This window comes from Bombina bombina, chromosome 8, assembly GCF_027579735.1.
Source record: "Bombina bombina isolate aBomBom1 chromosome 8, aBomBom1.pri, whole genome shotgun sequence".
Lineage (NCBI taxonomy): Eukaryota > Metazoa > Chordata > Amphibia > Anura > Bombinatoridae > Bombina > Bombina bombina.
In genome coordinates, this window is record NC_069506.1 from 342,818,150 (window position 1) to 342,838,895 (window position 20,746).

A 20,746-nucleotide genomic window follows, 5' to 3' on the forward strand; every position below is an offset into this window, starting at 1 on the left:
TCTTTTGCTGTCTCTCTCCCCCCTCTCTTTTGCTGTCTCTCTCCCCCTCTCTCTTTGCTGTCTCTCTCCACCCCCTCTTTTGCTGTCTCTCTCCTCCCTCTCTTTTGCTGTCTCTCTCCCCCTCTCTCTTTTGCTGTCTCTCTCCCCCCTCTCTTTTGCTGTCTTTCTCCCCCTCTTTCTTTTGCTGTCTCTCTCCCCCCTTCTCTTTTGCTGTCTCTCTCCCCCCTCTCTTTTGCTGTCTCTCTCCCCCCTCTCTTTTGCTGTCTCTCTTCCCCTCTCTTTTTTGTTGTCTCTCTCCCCCCTCTCTTTTGCTGTCTCTCTCCCCCTCTCTCTTTTGCTGTCTCTCTCCCCCCTCTCTCTTTTGCTGTCTCTCTCCCCCTCTCTTTTGCTGTCTCTCTCCCCCTCTCTTTTGCTGTCTCTCTTCCCCTCTCTCTTTTACTGTCTCTCTCCCCCCTCTCTTTTGCTGCCTCTCTCCCCCCTCTCTTTTGCTGTCTCTCTCCCCCTCTCTCTTTTGCTGTCTCTCTCCCCCTCTCTCTTTTGTTGTCTCTCTCCCCCTCTCTTTTGCTGTCTCTCTTCCCCTCTCTCTTTTGCTGTCTCTCTCCCCCCTCTTTTGCTGTCTCTCTCCCCCTCTCTCTTTTGCTGTCTCTCTACCCCCTCTCTTTTGCTGTCTCTCCCCCCTCTCTTTTGCTGTCTCCCTCCCCCCTCTCTTTTGCTGTCTCTCTTCCCCTCTCTCTTTTGCTGTCTCTCTCCCCCCCCTCTCTTTTGCTGTCTGTCTCCCCGTCTTTCTTTTGCTGTCTCTCTCCCCCTCTCGCTTTTGCTGTCTTTCTCCCCCCTCTCTTTTGCTGTCTCTCTCCCCCTCTCTTTTGCTGTCTCTCTCCCCTCTATCTTTTGCTGTCTCTCTCCCCCCTCTCTTTTGCTGTCTCTCTCCCCATCTCTTTTGCTGTCTCTCTCCCCCCTCTCTTTTGCTGTCTCTCTCCCCCTCTCTCTTTTGCTGTCTCTCTCCCCCTCTCTTTTACTGTCTCTCTCCCCCCTCTCTTTTGCTGTCTCTCTCCCCCTCTCTATTTTGCTGTCTCTCTCTCCCTCTTTCTATCCCCCTCTTCTGCTCTCTCTATTCACCCTCTTCTTTTCTCTCTCCCCCTCTCTTTTGAGCTCTCTCTCTCCCTTCCCCTCTCTCTCCCCCTCTCTATCTCTCTCCCCTCTCTATCTCTCCCCCTCTCTATCTCTCTCTCTTCTATCGTGCGACCGTGCCCGGCCACGCCCCTTCATGGCAATCACGCCAGGCCACGCCCCCTTTATGCTGGCCTCTCCCCCCTCTCTTTTGCTGTCTCTCTTCCCCTCTCTTTTTTGTTGTCTCTCTCCCCCCTCTCTTTTGCTGTCTCTCTCCCCCTCTCTCTTTTGCTGTCTCTCTACCCCCCCTCTCTTTTGCTGTCTCTCCCCCCCTCTCTTTTGCTGTCTCCCTCCCCCCTCTCTTTTGCTGTCTCTCTTCCCCTCTCTCTTTTGCTGTCTCTCTCCCCCCTCTCTTTTGCTGTCTCTCTCCCCGTCTTTCTTTTGCTGTCTCTCTCCCCCTCTCGCTTTTGCTGTCTTTCTCCCCCTCTCTCTTTTGCTGTCTCTCTCCCCCTCTCTTTTGCTGTCTCTCTCCCCCTCTCTTTTGCTGTCTCTCTTCCCCTCTCTCTTTTACTGTCTCTCTCCCCCCTCTCTTTTGCTGCCTCTCTCCCCCCTCTCTTTTGCTGTCTCTCTCCCCCCTCTCTCTTTTGCTGTCTCTCTCCCCCTCTCTCTTTTGCTGTCTCTCTCCCCCCTCTCTCTTTTGCTGTCTCTCTCCCCCCTCTCTTTTGCTGTCTCTCTTCCCCTCTCTTTTGCTGTCTCTCTTCCCCTCTCTCTTTTACTGTCTCTCTCCCCCCCCTCTTTTGCTGCCTCTCTCCCCCCTCTCTTTTGCTGTCTCTCTCCCCCCTCTCTCTTTTGCTGTCTCTCTCCCCCTCTCTCTTTTGTTGTCTCTCTCCCCCTCTCTTTTGCTGTCTCTCTTCCCCTCTCTCTTTTGCTGTCTCTCTCCCCCCTCTTTTGCTGTCTCTCTCCCCCTCTCTCTTTTGCTGTCTCTCTACCCCCCTCTCTTTTGCTGTCTCTCCCCCCCTCTCTTTTGCTGTCTCCCTCCCCCTCTCTTTTGCTGTCTCTCTTCCCCTCTCTCTTTTGCTGTCTCTCTTCCCCCTCTCTTTTGCTGTCTCTCTCCCCGTCTTTCTTTTGCTGTCTCTCTCCCCCTCTCGCTTTTGCTGTCTTTCTCCCCCCTCTCTTTTGCTGTCTCTCTCCCCCTCTCTTTTGCTGTCTCTCTCCCCTCTCTCTTTTGCTGTCTCTCTCCCCCCTCTCTTTTGCTGTCTCTCTCCCCATCTCTTTTGCTGTCTCTCTCCCCCTCTCTTTTGCTGTCTCTCTCCCCCTCTCTCTTTGCTGTCTCTCTCCCCCCTCTCTTTTGCTGTCTCTCTCCCCCCCTCTCTTTTGCTGTCTCTCTCCCCCTCTCTATTTTGCTGTCTCTCTCTCCCTCTTTCTATCCCCCTCTTCTGCTCTCTCTATTCACCCTCTTCTGTTCTCTCTCCTCCCTCTCTTTTGAGCTCTCTCTCTCCCTTCCCCTCTCTCTCCCCCTCTCTATCTCTCTCCCCTCTCTATCTCTCCCCCTCTCTATCTCTCTCTCTTCTATCGCGCGACCGCGCCCGGCCACGCCCCTTCATGGCAATCACGCCAGGCCATGCCCCCTTTATGCTGGCCACGCCCCTCACTCACGCCCACTTCTGCCGATCAGCTAGGGACTCAAAGGTCAGGTGTGTTTGTCCTTGTGCGGTCTCTACTGCGCATGACAGCTTCGGACAAACACACTTGGCCATTTATTATATAGGATGTTAAAATATTGATTGGTCAGACACAGCAAATGCTTTAATAAGTTTCTTTGTTTAAGTTGTTATTCCTTCCTGGATATGAAGTCTCTGGTTATTACAATTCTATTTTAGTAAAAATATTTCCATTTAAATTGAAGTATGTGGAAAACAGAAGCATTAAGTCTTTGAAAATAAATATTTTATTGTGCAAACTCTACAAATGATACAAAGGCGAATCCTGTTGGACTTGTTGACATCTCCATAATTTTCTGAAATTCAGGTGTCCTCTATAAATCAGGGCTATGACTCTAATGGATTCTATTCTGCTATTGTGCTAGGCCCATAGATCTGATCACATTCATTGCTATAGGATCCACAAGAACCATAATGTTCCAGTAATTAGAGATCGTACTCAATCTCACTGATTTACAAAATAAATAGAAGCACACCATGCTGCATATCAGACGATTAAAGGGACATCCAACTCATTTTTTTTCTTTCATGATTTAGATAGAGCATACAGTTATAAACAACTTTTCAATTTACTTATTTTATCTAATTTGCTTCATTCTCATGGTATCCTTTGTTGGAGGAGCAGCAATGCACTACTGGGAACTAGCTGAAAACATTAGGTGAGCCATTGAAAAGAACCATAAATGTGTGGCCACCAATAAGCAGCTAACTCCCAGTAATTCATTGCTGCTTCTGAGCCTACCTAGGTATGCTTTTCAACAAAGGATACTAAGAGAGAAAATGGCATGCTCTGTCTGAATCCCCCCCAAAAATGGGTTTGATGTCCATTTAACCATCTTGTGAGCCAGAGAAGGCTGTAATGCATTACATAACAATGTGTTGCAGCACTTTCTGGAAGCCAAGAGGTTAAAAGGTGCAGCCTAATGGGATTTGTAAAATAATTTTGTACTAAGCTCTAATATAAATCAAACAGCCATCCTGTCTTGTACATTAGATTAATACTGTTTAGGAGGATACTGTAGGCTCGTTAATAGGATAGAACCAGTGTGTCTAGACTTTGTCATCACTATTGATGTTGAACTCATGGGCATCCGGAGGAGGGGGGTCGTTAATAGGATAGAACCAGTGTGTCTAGACTTTGTCGTCACTATTGATGTTGGAATCATGGGCATCCGGAGGGGCAGGGGGGTCGTTAATAGGATAGAACCAGTGTGTCCAGACTTTGTCATCACTATTGATGTTGGAATCATGGGCATCCGGAGGGGGGGGGGGGTCGTTAATAGGATAAAACCAGTGTGTCTAGACATTGTCGTCACTATTGATGTTGGAATCATGGGCATCCGGAGGGGGGGGGTCGGTAATAGGATAGAACCAGTGTGTCTAGACTTTGTCGTCACTATTGATGTTGGACTCATGGGCATCCGGAGGGGGGGGTCGTTAATAGGATAGAACCAGTGTGTCTAGACTTGGTCTTCACTATTGATGTTGGAATCATGGGCATCCGGAGGGGCAGGGGGGTCGTTAATAGGATAGAACCAGTGTGTCCAGACTTTGTCATCACTATTGATGTTGGAATCATGGGCATCCGGAGGGGGGGGGGTCGTTAATAGGATAGAACCAGTGTGTCTAGACTTTGTCGTCACTGTTGATGTTGGACTCATGGGCATCCGGAGGAGGGGGATTGTTAATAGGATAGAACCAGTGTGTCTAGACTTTGTCGTCACTATTGATGTTGGACTCTTGGGCATCCGGAGGGGGGGGGGGTCGTTAATAGGATAGAACCAGTGTGTCTAGACTTTGTCGTCACTATTGATGTTGGACTCATGGGCATCTGGAGGAGGGGGGTCGTTAATAGGATAGAACCAGTGTGTCTAGACTTTGTCATCACTATTGATGTTGGACTCATGGGCATCCGGAGGAGGGGGGTCGTTAATAGGATAGAACCAGTGTGTCTAGACTTTGTTGTCACTATTGATGTTGGACTCATGGGCATCCGGAGGGGGGGGGGTCATTAATAGGATAGAACCAGTGTGTCTAGACTTTGTCATCACTATTGATGTTGGAATCATGGGCATCCGGAGGAGGGGGGTCGTTAATAGGATAGAACCAGTGTGTCTAGACTTTGTCATCACTATTGATGTTGGACTCATGGGCATCCGGAGGAGGGGGTCGTTAATAGGATAGAACCAGTGTGTCTAGACTTTGTCGTGTCACTATTGATGTTGGACTCATGGGCATCCGGAGGAGGAGGGTCGTTAATAGGATAGAACCAGTGTGTCTAGACTTTGTCGTGTCACTATTGATGTTGGACTCATGGGCATCCGGAGGAGGAGGGTCGTTAATAGGATAGAACCAGTGTGTCTAGACTTTGTCGTCACTATTGATGTTGGACTCATGGGCATCTGGAGGAGGGGGGGGGGCATTTTTGTTCAGGTAAAAGGTCAAGCACCCTTTTGCAGTTAAACAGTTAGAGTAAACCTCACTCTTCCATTTTGCTTTTAAAATAAACCTTACACTTCTAGCTGTGTGCTTGTAATAGAGTGTCACTGCCAGACTTCTTTGTGTTTTGTTAATATGTTTGTTTTGTCATTCTTCCTATGGGCTTTGCATCCTGGCTGGTCTGGGGTTAACTGTCTGAGTTGCTGGGAGCTGTGCAACTGTCTATGAGTGTGATGAGTACCCAGGACTGTGAGTTTTGCAGTGGCATGGGATGTGCACCCAGTCCGGTTTAAAAGTTCAGTTTATTTCCGTATTTTATATGTGTCTAGGTAAATTAGAAAAGGCCTATATCCCCCTTGTTTGTAGCTCAGTCTGTTTGTCTGAAGGCTGCATTGTGTGGCTGTATGTTAGGGACCCAGGGAGGAAGAGACTCTGATGTGGTACTGGGCTATCACCATTTGGTTGTAACTAACTCTACGCTTATGCCTTTAATCTAACTGTGTGCTTGCAAAAGAGTGAGAGACGTTTTATGTGATGAGTGTTGTAAATAAAAGATTTAATTATCATATTTGTCAAATCCTGCTTTATATCTAAGCATAAGCACTCACTTTATATCTAAGCATAAGCACTCACTTTAGTCTTTTGACGCTAACGAGTTACTATGTTTAAAATGATGTACAACTCCTGCGTACAGCAAGCTTCACCTGTTGTCACTTATATTATTATGCTTAGGGTATTTTACTAAAAAATGTTGCCCCCCGCTGGAAGAATTTCTGCGGACACCCATGGTTGCAATGTCTATAATAAATTCCACAGACCTTCATTTTCTTCTTACACATGTAGAGTATTAAGAGGAGCAACAAAACCTTGCACAAATCAGACAGAAGACAGCGAGCCTTGGGGATCCTTAGAAAATGAAGGGCTAGTTTGCAATAGAGAGTAAATAGAGCGTTATCTTGCGCTCGGTCCTGCACAACCTTGGATGGTTACGAGTTTTAACCAGAGCATCTTATTGTGGCAGAAAAGTGCCCTTTAGTTTGACTGATAGCACAGGGAGCACTATCATGCCGCCGCTCATTGCACTTTGTGACTTAAATCGATATGAAACCCAAAATGTTTCTTTCATGATTCAGATAAAGTTTGCAATTTAACAACTTTCTAATTTATTTCTATTATTAATTTTTCTTCATTCTTTTGGTATCTTTTGTTGTTTTTTTGTTTTATGTAAGCTTAGGAGCCGGCCCATTTCTGGAACAATATATGGCAGCAGCTTTGCAAAAATGTTATCCATTTGCAAGAGCACTAGATGGCAGCAGCTTTGCAAAAATGTTATCCATTTGCAAGAGCACTAGATGGCAGCAGCTTTGCAAAAATGTTATCCATTCGCAAGAGCACTAGATGGCAGCAGCTTTGCAAAAATGTTATCCATTCGCAAGAGCACTAGATGGCAGCAGCTTTGCAAAAATGTTATCCATTCGCAAGAGCACTAGATGGCAGCAGCTTTGCAAAAATGTTATCCATTCGCAAGAGCACTAGATGGCAGCAGCTTTGCAAAAATGTTATCCATTTGCAAGAGCACTAGATGGCAGCAGCTTTGCAAAAATTTTATCCATTTGCAAGAGCACTAGATGGCAGCAGCTTTGCAAAAATGTTATCCATTTGCAAGAGCACTAGATGGCAGCAGCTTTGCAAAAATGTTATCCATTCGCAAGAGCACTAGATGGCAGCAGCTTTGCAAAAATTTTATCCATTTGCAAGAGCACTAGATGGCAGCAGCTTTGCAAAAATGTTATCCATTTCCAAAAGAGCACTAGATGGCAGCAGCTTTGCAAAAATGTTATCCATTTCCAAAAGAGCACTAGATGGCAGCAGCTTTGCAAAAATGTTATCCATTTGCAAGAGCACTAGATGGCAGCAGCTTTGCAAAAATTTTATCCATTTGCAAGAGCACTAGATGGCAGCAGCTTTGCAAAAATGTTATCCATTTGCAAGAGCACTAGATGGCAGCAGCTTTGCAAAAATGTTATCCATTTGCAAGAGCACTAGATGGCAGCAGCTTTGCAAAAAGAGCACTATATGTCAGCACTATTTCCTGCCTTGTTGTGCTCCAGATGCTACCTAGGTATCTCTTCAACACAGAATATCATGGGAACTAAGCAAATTTGATAATAGAAGTAAATTGGAAACTATTTTAAAATGATATGCACTGTCTGAATCACAAAGGAGCATTTTTGGGTTTCATATCCCTTTAATTGCTGTGCTCAAGCACAATCCAAAATACCGCTGTAGATTTTAGCACTTTTTGAGACCTTAAGTAAACCATTATTATTACTGGTATAGCAAAGAAATACTTCTTGGGCACCATCAACTTAGCTCTCGAGTGATATCCAAAATTAATTTTAAGAAGCACCCCCATAGAAGTAAATATGTAAGGAATTGTGTGCACCAGAGATATCTAACATGTAGAGTGCTTCAGAGTCTGTTGGCGCTCTACAAATAACCGATAATAATAATAATCTAACATGTGGATATTAGTAAACTCTAGATTGTCACTGAAGCATTAAAAATTTACTTTGAGCGCAAAATAAAAAGCACTATTGATTGCACTTGAGTGATGTTACCCACAATAATACTTTTGTACTCTATTTTTAAACTGGTGTGAAATCTGTTGTCTCCTTAGTTATCTAATCCTTCTTCATTCTGCCCTGTTAGAATGTCTGTCAACATAAATCAGTGTGCATTTGTCTCCTACTTGCATGGTTCACGTCTGCATTGATGGTTTAAATTAATATCATCTGCATATGACGTGTAGGCTCCAAAATCAACGTTTCTGACTTAGTGAAGGTTATTTTCTTCCTTGCATTAAAGACGATAATATTTTATGGTCTCAGTAGAAGCTATCTGCTATCTCCATCTACTTCTTTCTGTTTATATATAGAATATATAGAAATCTAAATGAATCATTTGCTGTCTCAGCGTATCATATCCACCAGACAATGATAATTCCACCCATAGTCTATTATTTAAACCCACATTTCCTACTGAGATTGGACCTTGTATTAGTCCTTAATGGCATGAAAGTTATGACCATCATTTATCTTGTGATAGAAGCTGATGGAGCCTTTGCTTTGACCACCATGGTACTTCAGATAATGCCCTTTGTACAAATTAAGTAAAAAAACCATGAGGTAATATAGTAGTGTGCTGAGGTCCCTTCTTCAAACATCTTGTACTGACAAATAATATTGTGATTCTGCTAAGACTTCCGCTATCTAACCTATAAACATGATGACCTCTAATCTGTTATCACCTCATGTTGTTACCATAAAAAATCAGTCTGTAATAATTTAAGAAAATAAACACAAACTAGAAATGATATATTTGAATCTATAGATGCCTTATAACCTTCCTTTAGAGAGCTTATCACAGGATTTTAGAAGAATACCATGGTATACTTGTTTAGTCTTTCAATCATGTTGAAAATCTAAAAGACCTCTAGTTGGAACCTATTATCTTCTGAATTGTACCCATTATTTCATCAAAACTACTTTCATTGTGATTTGAAATGTCCATTCAAGTGTGAGCCTACATTTTTATGAATCTTCCAAACCTGATACTTTTTACTGCTTCTCCTCCAAGCAAAGCGCCAGATGCTGATCATGAAGCACCAGGAGACCACATACATAGCAACACCCCCAAATTTTACAAACCAGTATGGCTTTGAGGATAGAAGTTCACAGTAGAGAAGCCGTGCCCCAACACCAATCCGCACAATAGTGAAGAGGGCTACAAACAAAAAATCCACAACATCTCCTGCCAAAGTGTCATATTGTCCACTTTCCCGAAGAAACCATCTCACTTGGAGCAAAGGATTTGTGATTTCACTGCCAAACAAGACAGCATTGACTTCAGTGGCAGACTCCCCGAGGATCAAGGCCATTATAATTCCAAGGATGCTGAGCAAGTGGTGAGTCAACATCAGGGCCTTTTCAGTTTGGAAATAAACACACCAGCCCAGATCAAAGAAGAAATAACCAAGCGTTAGACACAGTACATGGATTTGAAGTGGTGTGTTTGTAGATCCTGCAAAAGAAGCACATTATTTAACAATGCTGTTATGTCTGCTTATATAAGGGGTCATTTTAAATAGTAACAGTCCTCAAAGTTGCCCAAATTTCAAATAACTCATATTTCTTCATTTACAATCAACTTGTGGATCAAACGTCAATTAGTACTTTATTTGATGGGAATAAGACCTAGAGAGTCCAGGGGGCCTATTTAACAAGGTGTGGATGGACATGATCCGATATTGTGGATTATGTCCGCCGCACATCGATAAATGCTGACAACGTACACTGTCAGCATTTATCATTGCACCAGCAGTTTTGTGAACTGCTGGTGCAATGCCGCCCCCTGCAGATTTGAGGCCAATCAGCCGCTAGCAGGGGGTGTCAATCAACCCGATTTTATTTGATCCGGTTGATTTCTTGCTAGTTCTGTCTGCCTCCTCAGAGCAGGCGGACAGGTTATGGACTTTAGACTGCTTCTTTATAACTTGTGTTTCTGGTGAGCCTGAAGGAGCTTGATAAATATGCCCCAATAACTTCTAGGGGGTGCTGGATAAAAAAAACTTTCAAAAATCAGATCCGTTATCTAATTTGCTTTGTTCGTTTTGTATTCTTTGTTCAAAAGCATAACTAGGTAGGCAGGCTCAGGAGCAGAAATGTACTACTGGGAGCTAGCTGCTAACTGGTGACTGTACATACATTCCTCTTGCCATTGGTTTACCAGATGTGTTCTGCTAGCTCTCAGTAGTGCACTGCTGCTTCTTCAAAAAAGATACCAAGAGAATAAAGCAAATTTTATAATTGAAGTCAATTGGAGAATTATTTAAAGGTACATGAAACCCCACCATTTTCTTTCATGATTCAGATAGATAATATAATTTTAATCATACTATTGTCTAATTTGCTTCATGTTCTTGGTATCCTTAGTTGAAGCAACAGTAATGCACTACTGGGAGCTAGCCAATGACAAGAGACATATATGTGCAGCAGCTTCTGAGCCTACCTAGGTATGATTTTCAACAAAGGATACAAATGGAACAAAACAAATAAGATAATAGAAATAAATTGGAAAGTCATTTTAAATGTACTCTCTATTTGAATCATAAAATAATAAAAATATGGGTTTTATGCCCCTTTAAGGACTGATAAGTACAAATGATATTTTAATTAGAAGTTCCCTTACCGAGAACACTAAATGCTGTGAATACTAAAGATTGGCCTCTCTGAACTCACCAGAAGCCGTCTTGTTCAGAAGCTACAGTTTATCAAGGTTTATTAAATCTTCAGTCGTTTAACCCAGGCTGTCTTGCAATATTCTATTCATCTCAGAAGCACTTTAGGGGCTCCATTTATTAAACAGCGGATGTTGCTTCAGAACCCCATCGTTTCAGGCAGGGCCGGACTGAGACAAAAAAAGGCGCAAAGAGGGCCCCCCCCCCCACACCATTTCTTATTTAACCGTATACCGAACATGGCAAGTATATAACTTGTTTAAATGACAAAACATTTAACATTTCCAACACCCTAAAATCACCGTATTTTGTCAATTGGTTGGTAGGAAATAATAAAGTGAAATATTTACATAAACACACGACAAAACCAAAAGAAAGTGCTAGCTCTTCATGAAAAACAAGTGCATTCTTAAAAGGTTCCACCTGAATCAGCCAAACTTTAATCTAGATATTAAGGAGTATGAAAGCCAAAAGTAAAATTTCATGATTCAGACAGAGCATGTCGTTTCAAGACACTTTTTAAACTAACTTCTATTAGCAAGTTTACTTTGTTCTTTTGGTATCCTTTGTTAAAAAACATATGTACATATCCACAGCAGCAATGCACTGCTGGGTGCTAGTTGGTGATTTGTGGTTACACACACGTGTACGTATCATTAGCTCACTAGATCTGAGTGCAAAGCCAGGCGATGCTTGTGCACCGCGTGACACGGCACATGAAATGTCCCGCCTGGCCTACGGCTGCAGCTCACTGATGGCCTCATATGACCCGTGTCATGTGTGTACAAATCTGCAGGTGGGGTGAGCCATACTTAGTCCCACTCCCCCATGCATGCACAGGTATATATTATTGTAGAGCCGCACTGCACCGCTGTAGGCTTCAGCTTGACCCTCACATTATAGTCTAGCAGAACATTTGTTACAGCATATTATTGTTACACAAATACTTATTTGCCACTGCTATGTGCTGTTCCTCCAGGGTACAGCTGGGGATTGACAAATACATAGATTTGGCACTCTTGATTGGCTCTTCTCTTGCTCAAAAGCAGAAATACACTGCTCCTGGGATTGTCACTTTTAGCTATAAATATACTTCTAAGCACAATAACAATGACATTTCTTCTGCTATAACATTGTTGAATGAATTAATAAGAGCAATTTATTATACACTGTCACTTTAAGATTAGCGCTATTCAACCCCACCGCAGGGATAATAAAAGCTCCAACTTATTTTTATAAACACTAACACCTAGATTTAGAGTTTTGCGTTAGCCGTCCAAACCAGCGTTAAGGGGTCCTAACGCTGGTTTTGGCCACCCACTGGTATTTAGAGTCAGTCAGGAAAGGGTCTAACGCTCACTTTCCAGCCGCGACTTTTCCATACCGCAGATCCCCTTACGCCAATTGCGTATCCTATCTTTTCAATGGGATCTTTCTAACACTGGTATTTAGAGTCTTGGCTGAAGTGAGCGTTAGAACTCTAACGACAAAACTCCAGCCGCAGAAAAAAGTCAGAAGTTAAGAGCTTTATGGGCTAACGCCGGTTCATAAAGCTCTTAACTACTGTGCTCTAAAGTACACTAACACCCATAAACTACCTATGCACCCCTAAACCGAGGTCCCCCCACATCGCCGCCACTATAATTAAATGTTTTAATCTGCCGACCGCACACCGCCGCAACCTACATTATCCCTATGTACCCCTAATCTGCTGCCCCTAACATCGCCGACACCTACATAATATTTATTAACCCCTAATCTGCCCCCCCCAACGTCCCGCTACCTACCTACACTTATTAACCCCTAATCTGCCGCCACTATAATAAATGTATTAACTCCTAAACCGCCTCACTCCTGCCTCAAAAACCCTATAATAAATAGTATTAACCCCTAATCTGCCCTCCCTAACATCGCCGACACCTAACTTCAAGTATTAACCCCTAATCTGCCGACCGAACCTCGCCGCAACTCTAATAAATGTATTAACCCCTAAAGCTAAGTCTAACCCTAACACCCCCCTAAGTTAAATATAATGTAAATCTAATGAAATAAAATAAATCTTATTAAATAAATTAATCCTATTTAAAGCTAAATACTTACCTTTAAAATAAACCCTAATATAGCTACAATATAACGAATAATTATATTGTAGCTATTTTAGGATTTATATTTATTTTACAGGCAACTTTGTATTTATTTTAACCAGGTACAATAGCTATTAAATAGTTAATAACTATTTAATAGCTACCTAGTTAAAATAATTACAAAATTACTTGTAAAATAAATCCTAACCTAAGTTACAATTAAACCTAACACTACACTATCAATAAATTAATTAAATAAACTACCTACAATTATCTACAATTAAATCAACTAAACTAAATTACAAAAAAAACAAACACTAAATTACAAAAAATAAAAAAAGATTACAAGAATTTTAAACTAATTACACCTACTCTAAGCCCCCTAAAAAAAGCTCTTTTACCTTACCAGCCCTTAAAAGGGCCTTTTGCGGGGCATGCCCCAAAGTAAACAGCTCTTTTGCATTTAAAAAAAAACATACAATACCCCCCCCAACATTACAACCCACCACCCACATACCCCTAATCTAACCCAAACCCCCCTTAAAAAACCTAACACTAAGCCCCTGAAGATCTCCCTACCTTATCTTCACCACACCGGGTATGACCGATCCGTCCAGAAGAGGGTCCGAAGTCTTCATCCTATCCGGCAAGAAGAGGTCCAGAAGAGGCTCTGAAGTCTTCATCCTATCCGGCAAGAAGAGGACATCCGGACTGGTAGACATGTTCATCCAGGCGGCGTCTTCTATCTTCATCCATCCGGCGCGGAGCGGGACCATCTTGAAGCAGCCGACGCGGATCCATCCTCTTCTTCCGGCGACTCCCGACGAATGAAGGTTCCTTTAAGTGACATCATCCAAGATGGCGTCCCTTGAATTCCGATTGGCTGATAGATTCTATCAGCCAATCGGAATTAAGGTAGGAAAAATCTGATTGGCTGATTGAATCAGCCAATCAGATTCAAGTTCAATCCGATTGGCTGATCCAATCAGCTCGCATTCTATTGGCTGATCGGAAAGTGCCTTTACATTGCGGTCTATGGGGACTGTGTGTTCCCCGTAAATATATATGTATATGCTTATATACATATATATTTATGTGTTAATATGTGAATATGTACATAATAACAAATACAAAAGAAAATTGAACCAGTAGAAAGAATCCACTAGTTCAATCCTAGGCGCTTATTATCAAGGTAATATTATGCCACAATGTATATATAATTTTATATATCCTGCACCTCATATACAAAAATCTAGCAAGATAAATTCAGCAGCCAAAACCCAAATAGCAGAGGAGACCTATCACCCCTCTATAAAAAATATGAGAACAGAAAGGAGCAGGGTGGCGCAGAGAACCAAAAAGCTAGAGAACACAGTAAATGTACAACTATGTGAATACAGAGCAACAAATGAATTATTTAAAATTATATGCGATCAAAATACATAAAACAGTTAAAACAGTAAAAAAAACATATATACCAAAAGGAAATATAGGTAAATGAGGGATAGGCCTAAGCCCAATAAAAGTCTGAAGTGAGTCTTAAATAAAATAATCCTGTGCACACCAAAAAATGGAAAAATCAATCTTCATACCATAATCCCCTAATGGATGTACACTTACTTCAAAGGACCTCAATCAAATGAGGTAAAAATGTAGCACTTTCATAAATGGGCCAGGTGCCTCCTGTAGAATAGATGGAATAGGATGACTGTGGGTCTCTTAGTAGGCAGTCTTCGATTTCTTGGAATACTAATAGTATAACCTTCCCAGACTCCTCGTGCTCTCCTTAATGAGTAGTAACTTCCAGTTTCAGTATTGGTGTCATAGGAAGAGAACCAGAAAAGAAAATATAGTGTAAAACTGCTTTAATAAAACATATACTGACACACAATAAGTTACACTCACATTAATAAACCTCAACAAATGAGGTATGATATTAGCACATAAGCGAAGAAAACACTGAAGCCCAAGAGTCCTGTAATCCAAGTGGACCTCTGATGAAGAAGGGAATCTAAATCATTTACCCCTTCGAAACGCGTAAGGTTTTAAAGGAAGGTGCACTGTTTGTTTATGGTTTACGGATCAAACTGTGTCTCTGTTTATCTGGAGCCCTTGATTTTATTTTGAACTCTTGTCCCTACTCTTGGGCTTCAGTGTTTTCTTCGCTTATGTGCTAATATCATACCTCATTTGTTGAGGTTTATTAATGTGAGTGTAACTTATTACTGAAACTGGAAGTTACTACTCATTAAGGAGAGCACGAGGAGTCTGGGAAGGTTATACTATTAGTATTCCAAGAAATCGAAGACTGCCTACTAAGAGACCCACAGTCATCCTATTCCATCTATTCTACAGGAGGCACCTGGCCCATTTATGAAAGTGCTACATTTTTACCTCATTTGATTGAGGTCCTTTGAAGTAAGTGTACATCCATTAGGGGATTATGGTATGAAGATTGATTTTTCCATTTTTTGGTGTGCACAGGATTATTTTATTTAAGACTCACTTCAGACTTTTATTGGGCTTAGGCCTATCCCTCATTTACCTATATTTCCTTTTGGTATATATGGTTTTTTACTGTTTTAACTGTTTTATGTATTTTGATCGCATATAATTTTAAATAATTCATTTGTTGCTCTGTATTCACATAGTTGTACATTTACTGTGTTCTCTAGCTTTTTGGTTCTCTGCGCCACCCTGCTCCTTTCTGTTCTCATGTACATAATAACACATACATAAATATATATGTATATAGTTATATACAATCATATACAATCTCTACTATTCCAAGTAAGCACCCTACATATATATATGTATACACACTGTATTTATTTAAATATATATATATGCACACATATATATATATCTATGTAAAGATTTATATATATATATATATATATATATACCCAAACGTAACAGAGGGCTTAAAATCATAACACTGGAGAGCTTTACCATAGACAACTCCATTGCTATATATATATATATATATATATATATATATATATATATATATATATATACACACATACATATATATATATATATATATATATATATATATATCAGCCATAACTAGATCTAGATAAGTCACCTTTTTAATGTTTTCTTGCATTGCTTGATTGTCCCTCCCCAGCACTGGGGCTCCGGTATCACTGCACCTCTTGCACACCCCCAGTAGTTCCTCTGCCCCTTAAGCCATACACAGTCTGACTCCTACTCCCACATGAGTGTACATGGGTATATTGCACAGATGCACTGGCACTGCACTGCATTGCTGACTGTATACTTCAGCTTGACCCACACATGATGTGTGGGTCAAGCTGAAGCACACAGCGGTGCGGTGCGGTGCCGGTGTGGCTGTGCAAAACTATGTTAACTTACTGACCTGAGTATCAAAAAGTAACATTTCACATCACAGAGCTACTAGCCTTGCGGTTATGGTGGGCGGGGCTAAGGGAAAAGGCGGCCCAACAGCCACACCGATCAGGACAAAACAAATAAAGAGCCAGCCACAGTTAAGCATTCTGTTTGTGTGGTAATGGTGGGCGGGGCAAAGGGAACCGGCGGCCCACCAGGCATCTGCCCGGTTTGCCCTATGGTCAGTCTGGGCCTGACTCCAGTGAACATAAAAAGGATGGTGCCGTGGCTAAAGTGGTACGCTAAGGTTCGGGAGAAGTTGGAGGATGCAGAGTTATTGTTGACAGGGTTCAGTTCAGGGTTCCGTATCCCTTTCATTGAAGCAGCGGGTTCAAAGGTTGCAGGGAATTTTAAGTCAGCTAGGGAACATCCGGGGGTCGTTTAGGAAAAAATGTTGACGGAAGTAACACTGGGGTGCATGGTTGGGCCGTTTCGGGAATAACCCTTGGCAAATTTGAGGGTATCTCCTTTGGGGGTAGTACCAAAAAAGGTGCCAGGGCAATTTCAAATGATACATCATTTGTTGTTCCCGAAGGGGTCATCTGTTAATGACGGAATTGACGCAGGGCTGGCTGCAGTGACATGCATCTTTTGATAAAGTGGTGGCTTTGGTTCGGGCGGCAGGGGCTCTCATGGCCAAAGTTGATGTTGAAGCATCTTTCCGTCTCCTGCCTGTGCATCCCACTTGTCATCACTTGCTTGGTTGTTTGAAGGAGAATACTATATTGACCTCTGCCTCCCCATGGGATGCTCCATCTCGTGTTCTTACTTCGATAAATTTAGTTGTTTTGTGGAATGGGTGGTTCGGATTGTTTCGGGGCATAGATCTTTAGTCCACTACCTGGACAATTTTTTGTTTATAAGGGAGGACGGTCAGAAGTGTGTCAGGAATTGGTGGAGGTTTTTGATTCGGTGGCGAGGATTTCGGAATACTAATTGCGAAGGACAAGTCCGAGAGTCTGTGTGTGTTGTTAAGTATTTTGGGGGTTCAGATCAACTCACTTCTCATGGAGTGTTGTCTTCCATTGGAGAAGGTACAGGATCTGGAGACGGTACTCCAAGAGACGCTGTGGCATCAAAAGATGAAATTTTGGGAGATTCAATAATTCTTAGGGAAGCTTGATTTTGCTTGTAAAATCATTCTGGTTTGGAGAGTTTTTGCAGGAGGTTGGCATTAGCAACATTGGGTGTGAAGGAGCCCTTTCCTCATATATGGGTGAATAGGCAGCTTTGAGAGGATCTTTAATGGCAGGTCCTTGATTCACCAGGTGGGCTTTCTGGATGCGGAGGTTAACTTGTTCATGGACGCTTCTGGATCTATCAGTTTTCGGGGCTTATCTGGGGGATAGATGGTGATGGTGTGCAGATGTATGGCCACCAGAATGGTCCAGGGTGGGATTGAATAAGAATTTAGTCTTCTTGGAATTGTTCCCTTTGTTGGTGGCCATGAAGCTGTGGGCTGAAGTTCTGAAAGACAGGAGGGTAAAATTTCACTCTGATAACATGGGGGTGGTTCTGGCGATTAACAATTTGTCACAGCATCCTCCCCTCCGGTATTGTTTTTGCTGCGCTTGTTTGTTCCTGAATGTTTGAGGAATAATGTTTTCTTCAGAGCTGTGCATGTTCCTGGTGTTCATAATGACATAGCTGATGCTCTATCCCGTTTACAGTGGGAACATATCCAATCGCTGGCTCCAGAGGCACAGGAATTTGGGGAGCGCTATCCGGTGGAGCTGTGGAGGGAAGCATTCCTGAATTGCTGACTTTGGTAAAGGAGGCGCTGGCTGACAGCACATGGAGAGCATATTCTCAGGTATGGGCCGGTTGGCAGAGGGTTTTACAGCAGCTTGGAGTTCACTTTTCAGCATAAGGATGGGCAGATGCGTTAATACATTGGATCGGTTGCTGATTTGAGGCAGCTGTTGGCCTTGGCCTTTTTGTGTCAATTAATGGGTTGGGAGGATATCACAAAGACATTCATGGTTTGCATAGCTGTGAGAAGTTTGGGTAGAGGTCAAAAGCGTGTGGATGGGAGATGGCCAGTGATTTTCGCTGTATTGCAGAAGGTGGTTGGGGTGTTACCTAGTGTTTGCCTTGATGAATATGAGGTAGCCTTGTTTCAGAAAGCCTTTGTTCTTTCTTTCTTTGCGGCCTTCCGCATTTCAGAAGTAGTGTCTCGTACAAAATGGGATAAAGGGGGAATCCAGCTTACGGATGAAATTGTGGAAGAGGGACAGATCTTTATCTGGTTAAGAAAATCAAAAACAGATCAGCAGGCCAGGGGACAGATTATACAGCTCCGGGCAATAAGGAGTGAATGTTACCCAGTAGGTACAGTGAAGAGCTTTTTGCAACGGAGGTCTGTAGAGGCACAGCTCATTTTGGTTCATGGTAATGGGGAGTCCTTATCTAGATTCCAGTTTGTTGCAGTGTTTCGTTAGGCTCTGGGGTTAGTGGGTTTACCTGCATTGGATTTTAGCTCCCATTAATTTCGAATCAGGGCAGCTACGGAGGCACCTATGTTGAGTATGTGTGATAAAAGCATAAAGGAAATTGGGAGGTGGTCTTCAGGGCAGTTTAGATCATATGTTTGTAAGCATTTGGTGTTTTAAGTTGTCTTTTCTGTTTCTGGTTGTTTTGTAGATCCTGTGGAGTTTTGGGTTATGGGGCATTCATTCATTTATTGAGCAAGACGGGCTGCAGCAGTCGAAGAAGATGGATGTCAACTAGGGTTTCCAGTAAAAGAGGTGACTATGCGGTGGTTCAGTTTCAGAGGCATGATGTGGGACCAGGCTCTTCTGAAGGTGATCGAATTTGCCAGGTTGTTTTGCCCTCCAGGTATTATAGTGATACATGCTGGTGGGAATGATTTTGGGTACGTGGGTCAGAAGGGCCTTATTGACAGAATGAAGAGGGATGTTGAAAGGTTGTTTGGTCAGAGAATATTCTATGGCTGGTATGGAGATGTTGGCCTCCATTTATTTAATTTTAACCTAAAAGAAGGGGTTGTAAAAGCCTTTGGTGTTGGTGGGGCTCGGCCGGTGGCCTTGCCTGTGGCGGAGTGCTTGCTTTATTCCAAGATTGGTGTTTAAAGTGGGGGTACCTCCTTGTGGGCCAGGAGAGGTTTGTGAACAAGTCTGAGTATAACACTTAGGGTGGTGTTACTGGGTAAGCACTGATGTGGGTTAAAATGTGAATTTAAAAGGATGGTGATTTTACATTGTTGTTGTTTATTTATGTTGTAGTTTTGATAATAAAAGCTGTGGCCTTTATAACCCAAATACTGGTGTGGTTGTGTGCTATTATGGTTACCTGTTAAGGTTAATTGGGGAATGTATTGCCTAATTAGGGGGTCAATGCAGCCCTGGATGAGAATATGGAAAGAGGGGCTTTTGACCCCAAGGAAGGCAAAATTTTGCAAAATGGTGATCAGGAATGAGGTTGGTGGGTGGTGTTATTGGAGAGGTATTTAACAGATGATCCCAGGAAGTAAGGGTCTCTTTATTCTGGACCTGGAGGTGAAAAGAAGCTCCTGCCCACTCTCCCTGAGAATTACTTTGAGGGTGATTGTTCCTAGTTGGGGGAGTGCTTGCTTTATTCCAAGAGTCGTGTTTGAAATGGGGGTACCTCCAGGAGAGGTTTGTGAACAAGTCTGAGTATAACACTTAGGGTGGTGTTACTGGGCAAGCACTGTTGTGGGTTAAAATGTGAATTTAAAAGGCTGATGATTTTACATTGTCGTTGTTTATTTATGTTGTAGTTTTGATAATAAAAGCTGCAGCCTTTATAACTCAAATCCTGGTGTGGTTGTGTGGTATTATGGTTACCTGTTAAGGTTAAAGGGACAGTAGACCCAAACATTTTCTTTCATGATTCAAGTAGAGAATACAATTTTAAACAACATTCCAATTTACTTCTATTATCTAATTTGCTTCATTTTTTAGATATCCTTTGTTGAAGAAATAGAAATTCACATGGGTGAGCCAATCACATGAGACATCTATGTGCAGCAACCAATCAGCAGCTCCTGGGCATATCTAGATATGCTTTCCAGGAAAGTATATCAAGAGAGTGAAGCAAATTAGATTAGAAGTTTATTAGAAAGTTGTTTAAAATTGCATGTTCTTCTTAAATCATGAAAGAAAAAATTTGGTTTTATCATGTCCTTTTAATTGGGGAATGTATTGCCTAATTAGGGGGTCAACATATATATATTTATGTGTTAATATGTGTATATACACATATAAACACATAAGTATATACAGTATATATATATATATATATATATATATATATATATATATGCATATATATTTATTTATTGCTGCCCAACGCTGCACGATTTGTTGTGGCTGTCAGCATTAAAATGAGATTCCCATCGTAGCCTTTTAATTGGGGAATGTATTGCCTAATTAGGGGGTCAACATATATATATTTATGTGTTAATATGTGTATATACACATATAAACACATAAGTATATACAGTATATATATATAAAATATATATATATATATATATATATATATATATATATATATATATGCATATATATTTATTTATTGCTGCCCAACGCTGCACGATTTGTTGTGGCTGTCAGCATTAAAATGAGATTCCCATCGTAGCCTATGGAAGCAGGCTCTCGTGAGCACTTGGCTTCCAGGCAATGTGAATGCGAGGT

General features: G+C 42.0%; 1 protein-coding gene across 5 annotated transcripts in view; it reads right to left on the reverse strand.

Annotated features, from left to right (window-relative positions):
• Nucleotides 1-3,037: 3,037 nt before the first annotated feature.
• TLCD5 (TLC domain containing 5) overlaps nt 3,038-20,746 on the reverse strand; it is a 35,348-nt gene continuing 17,639 nt past the window's right edge. For all 5 annotated transcript variants that reach the window (XM_053691586.1, XM_053691585.1, XM_053691587.1 and 2 more), the window contains one exon: nt 3,038-9,350. In XM_053691586.1, coding sequence (XP_053547561.1) covers nt 8,818-9,350 — 533 coding nt within the window. In that variant the 3' untranslated portion in view covers nt 3,038-8,817. The remainder of the gene's footprint in view (nt 9,351-20,746) is intronic.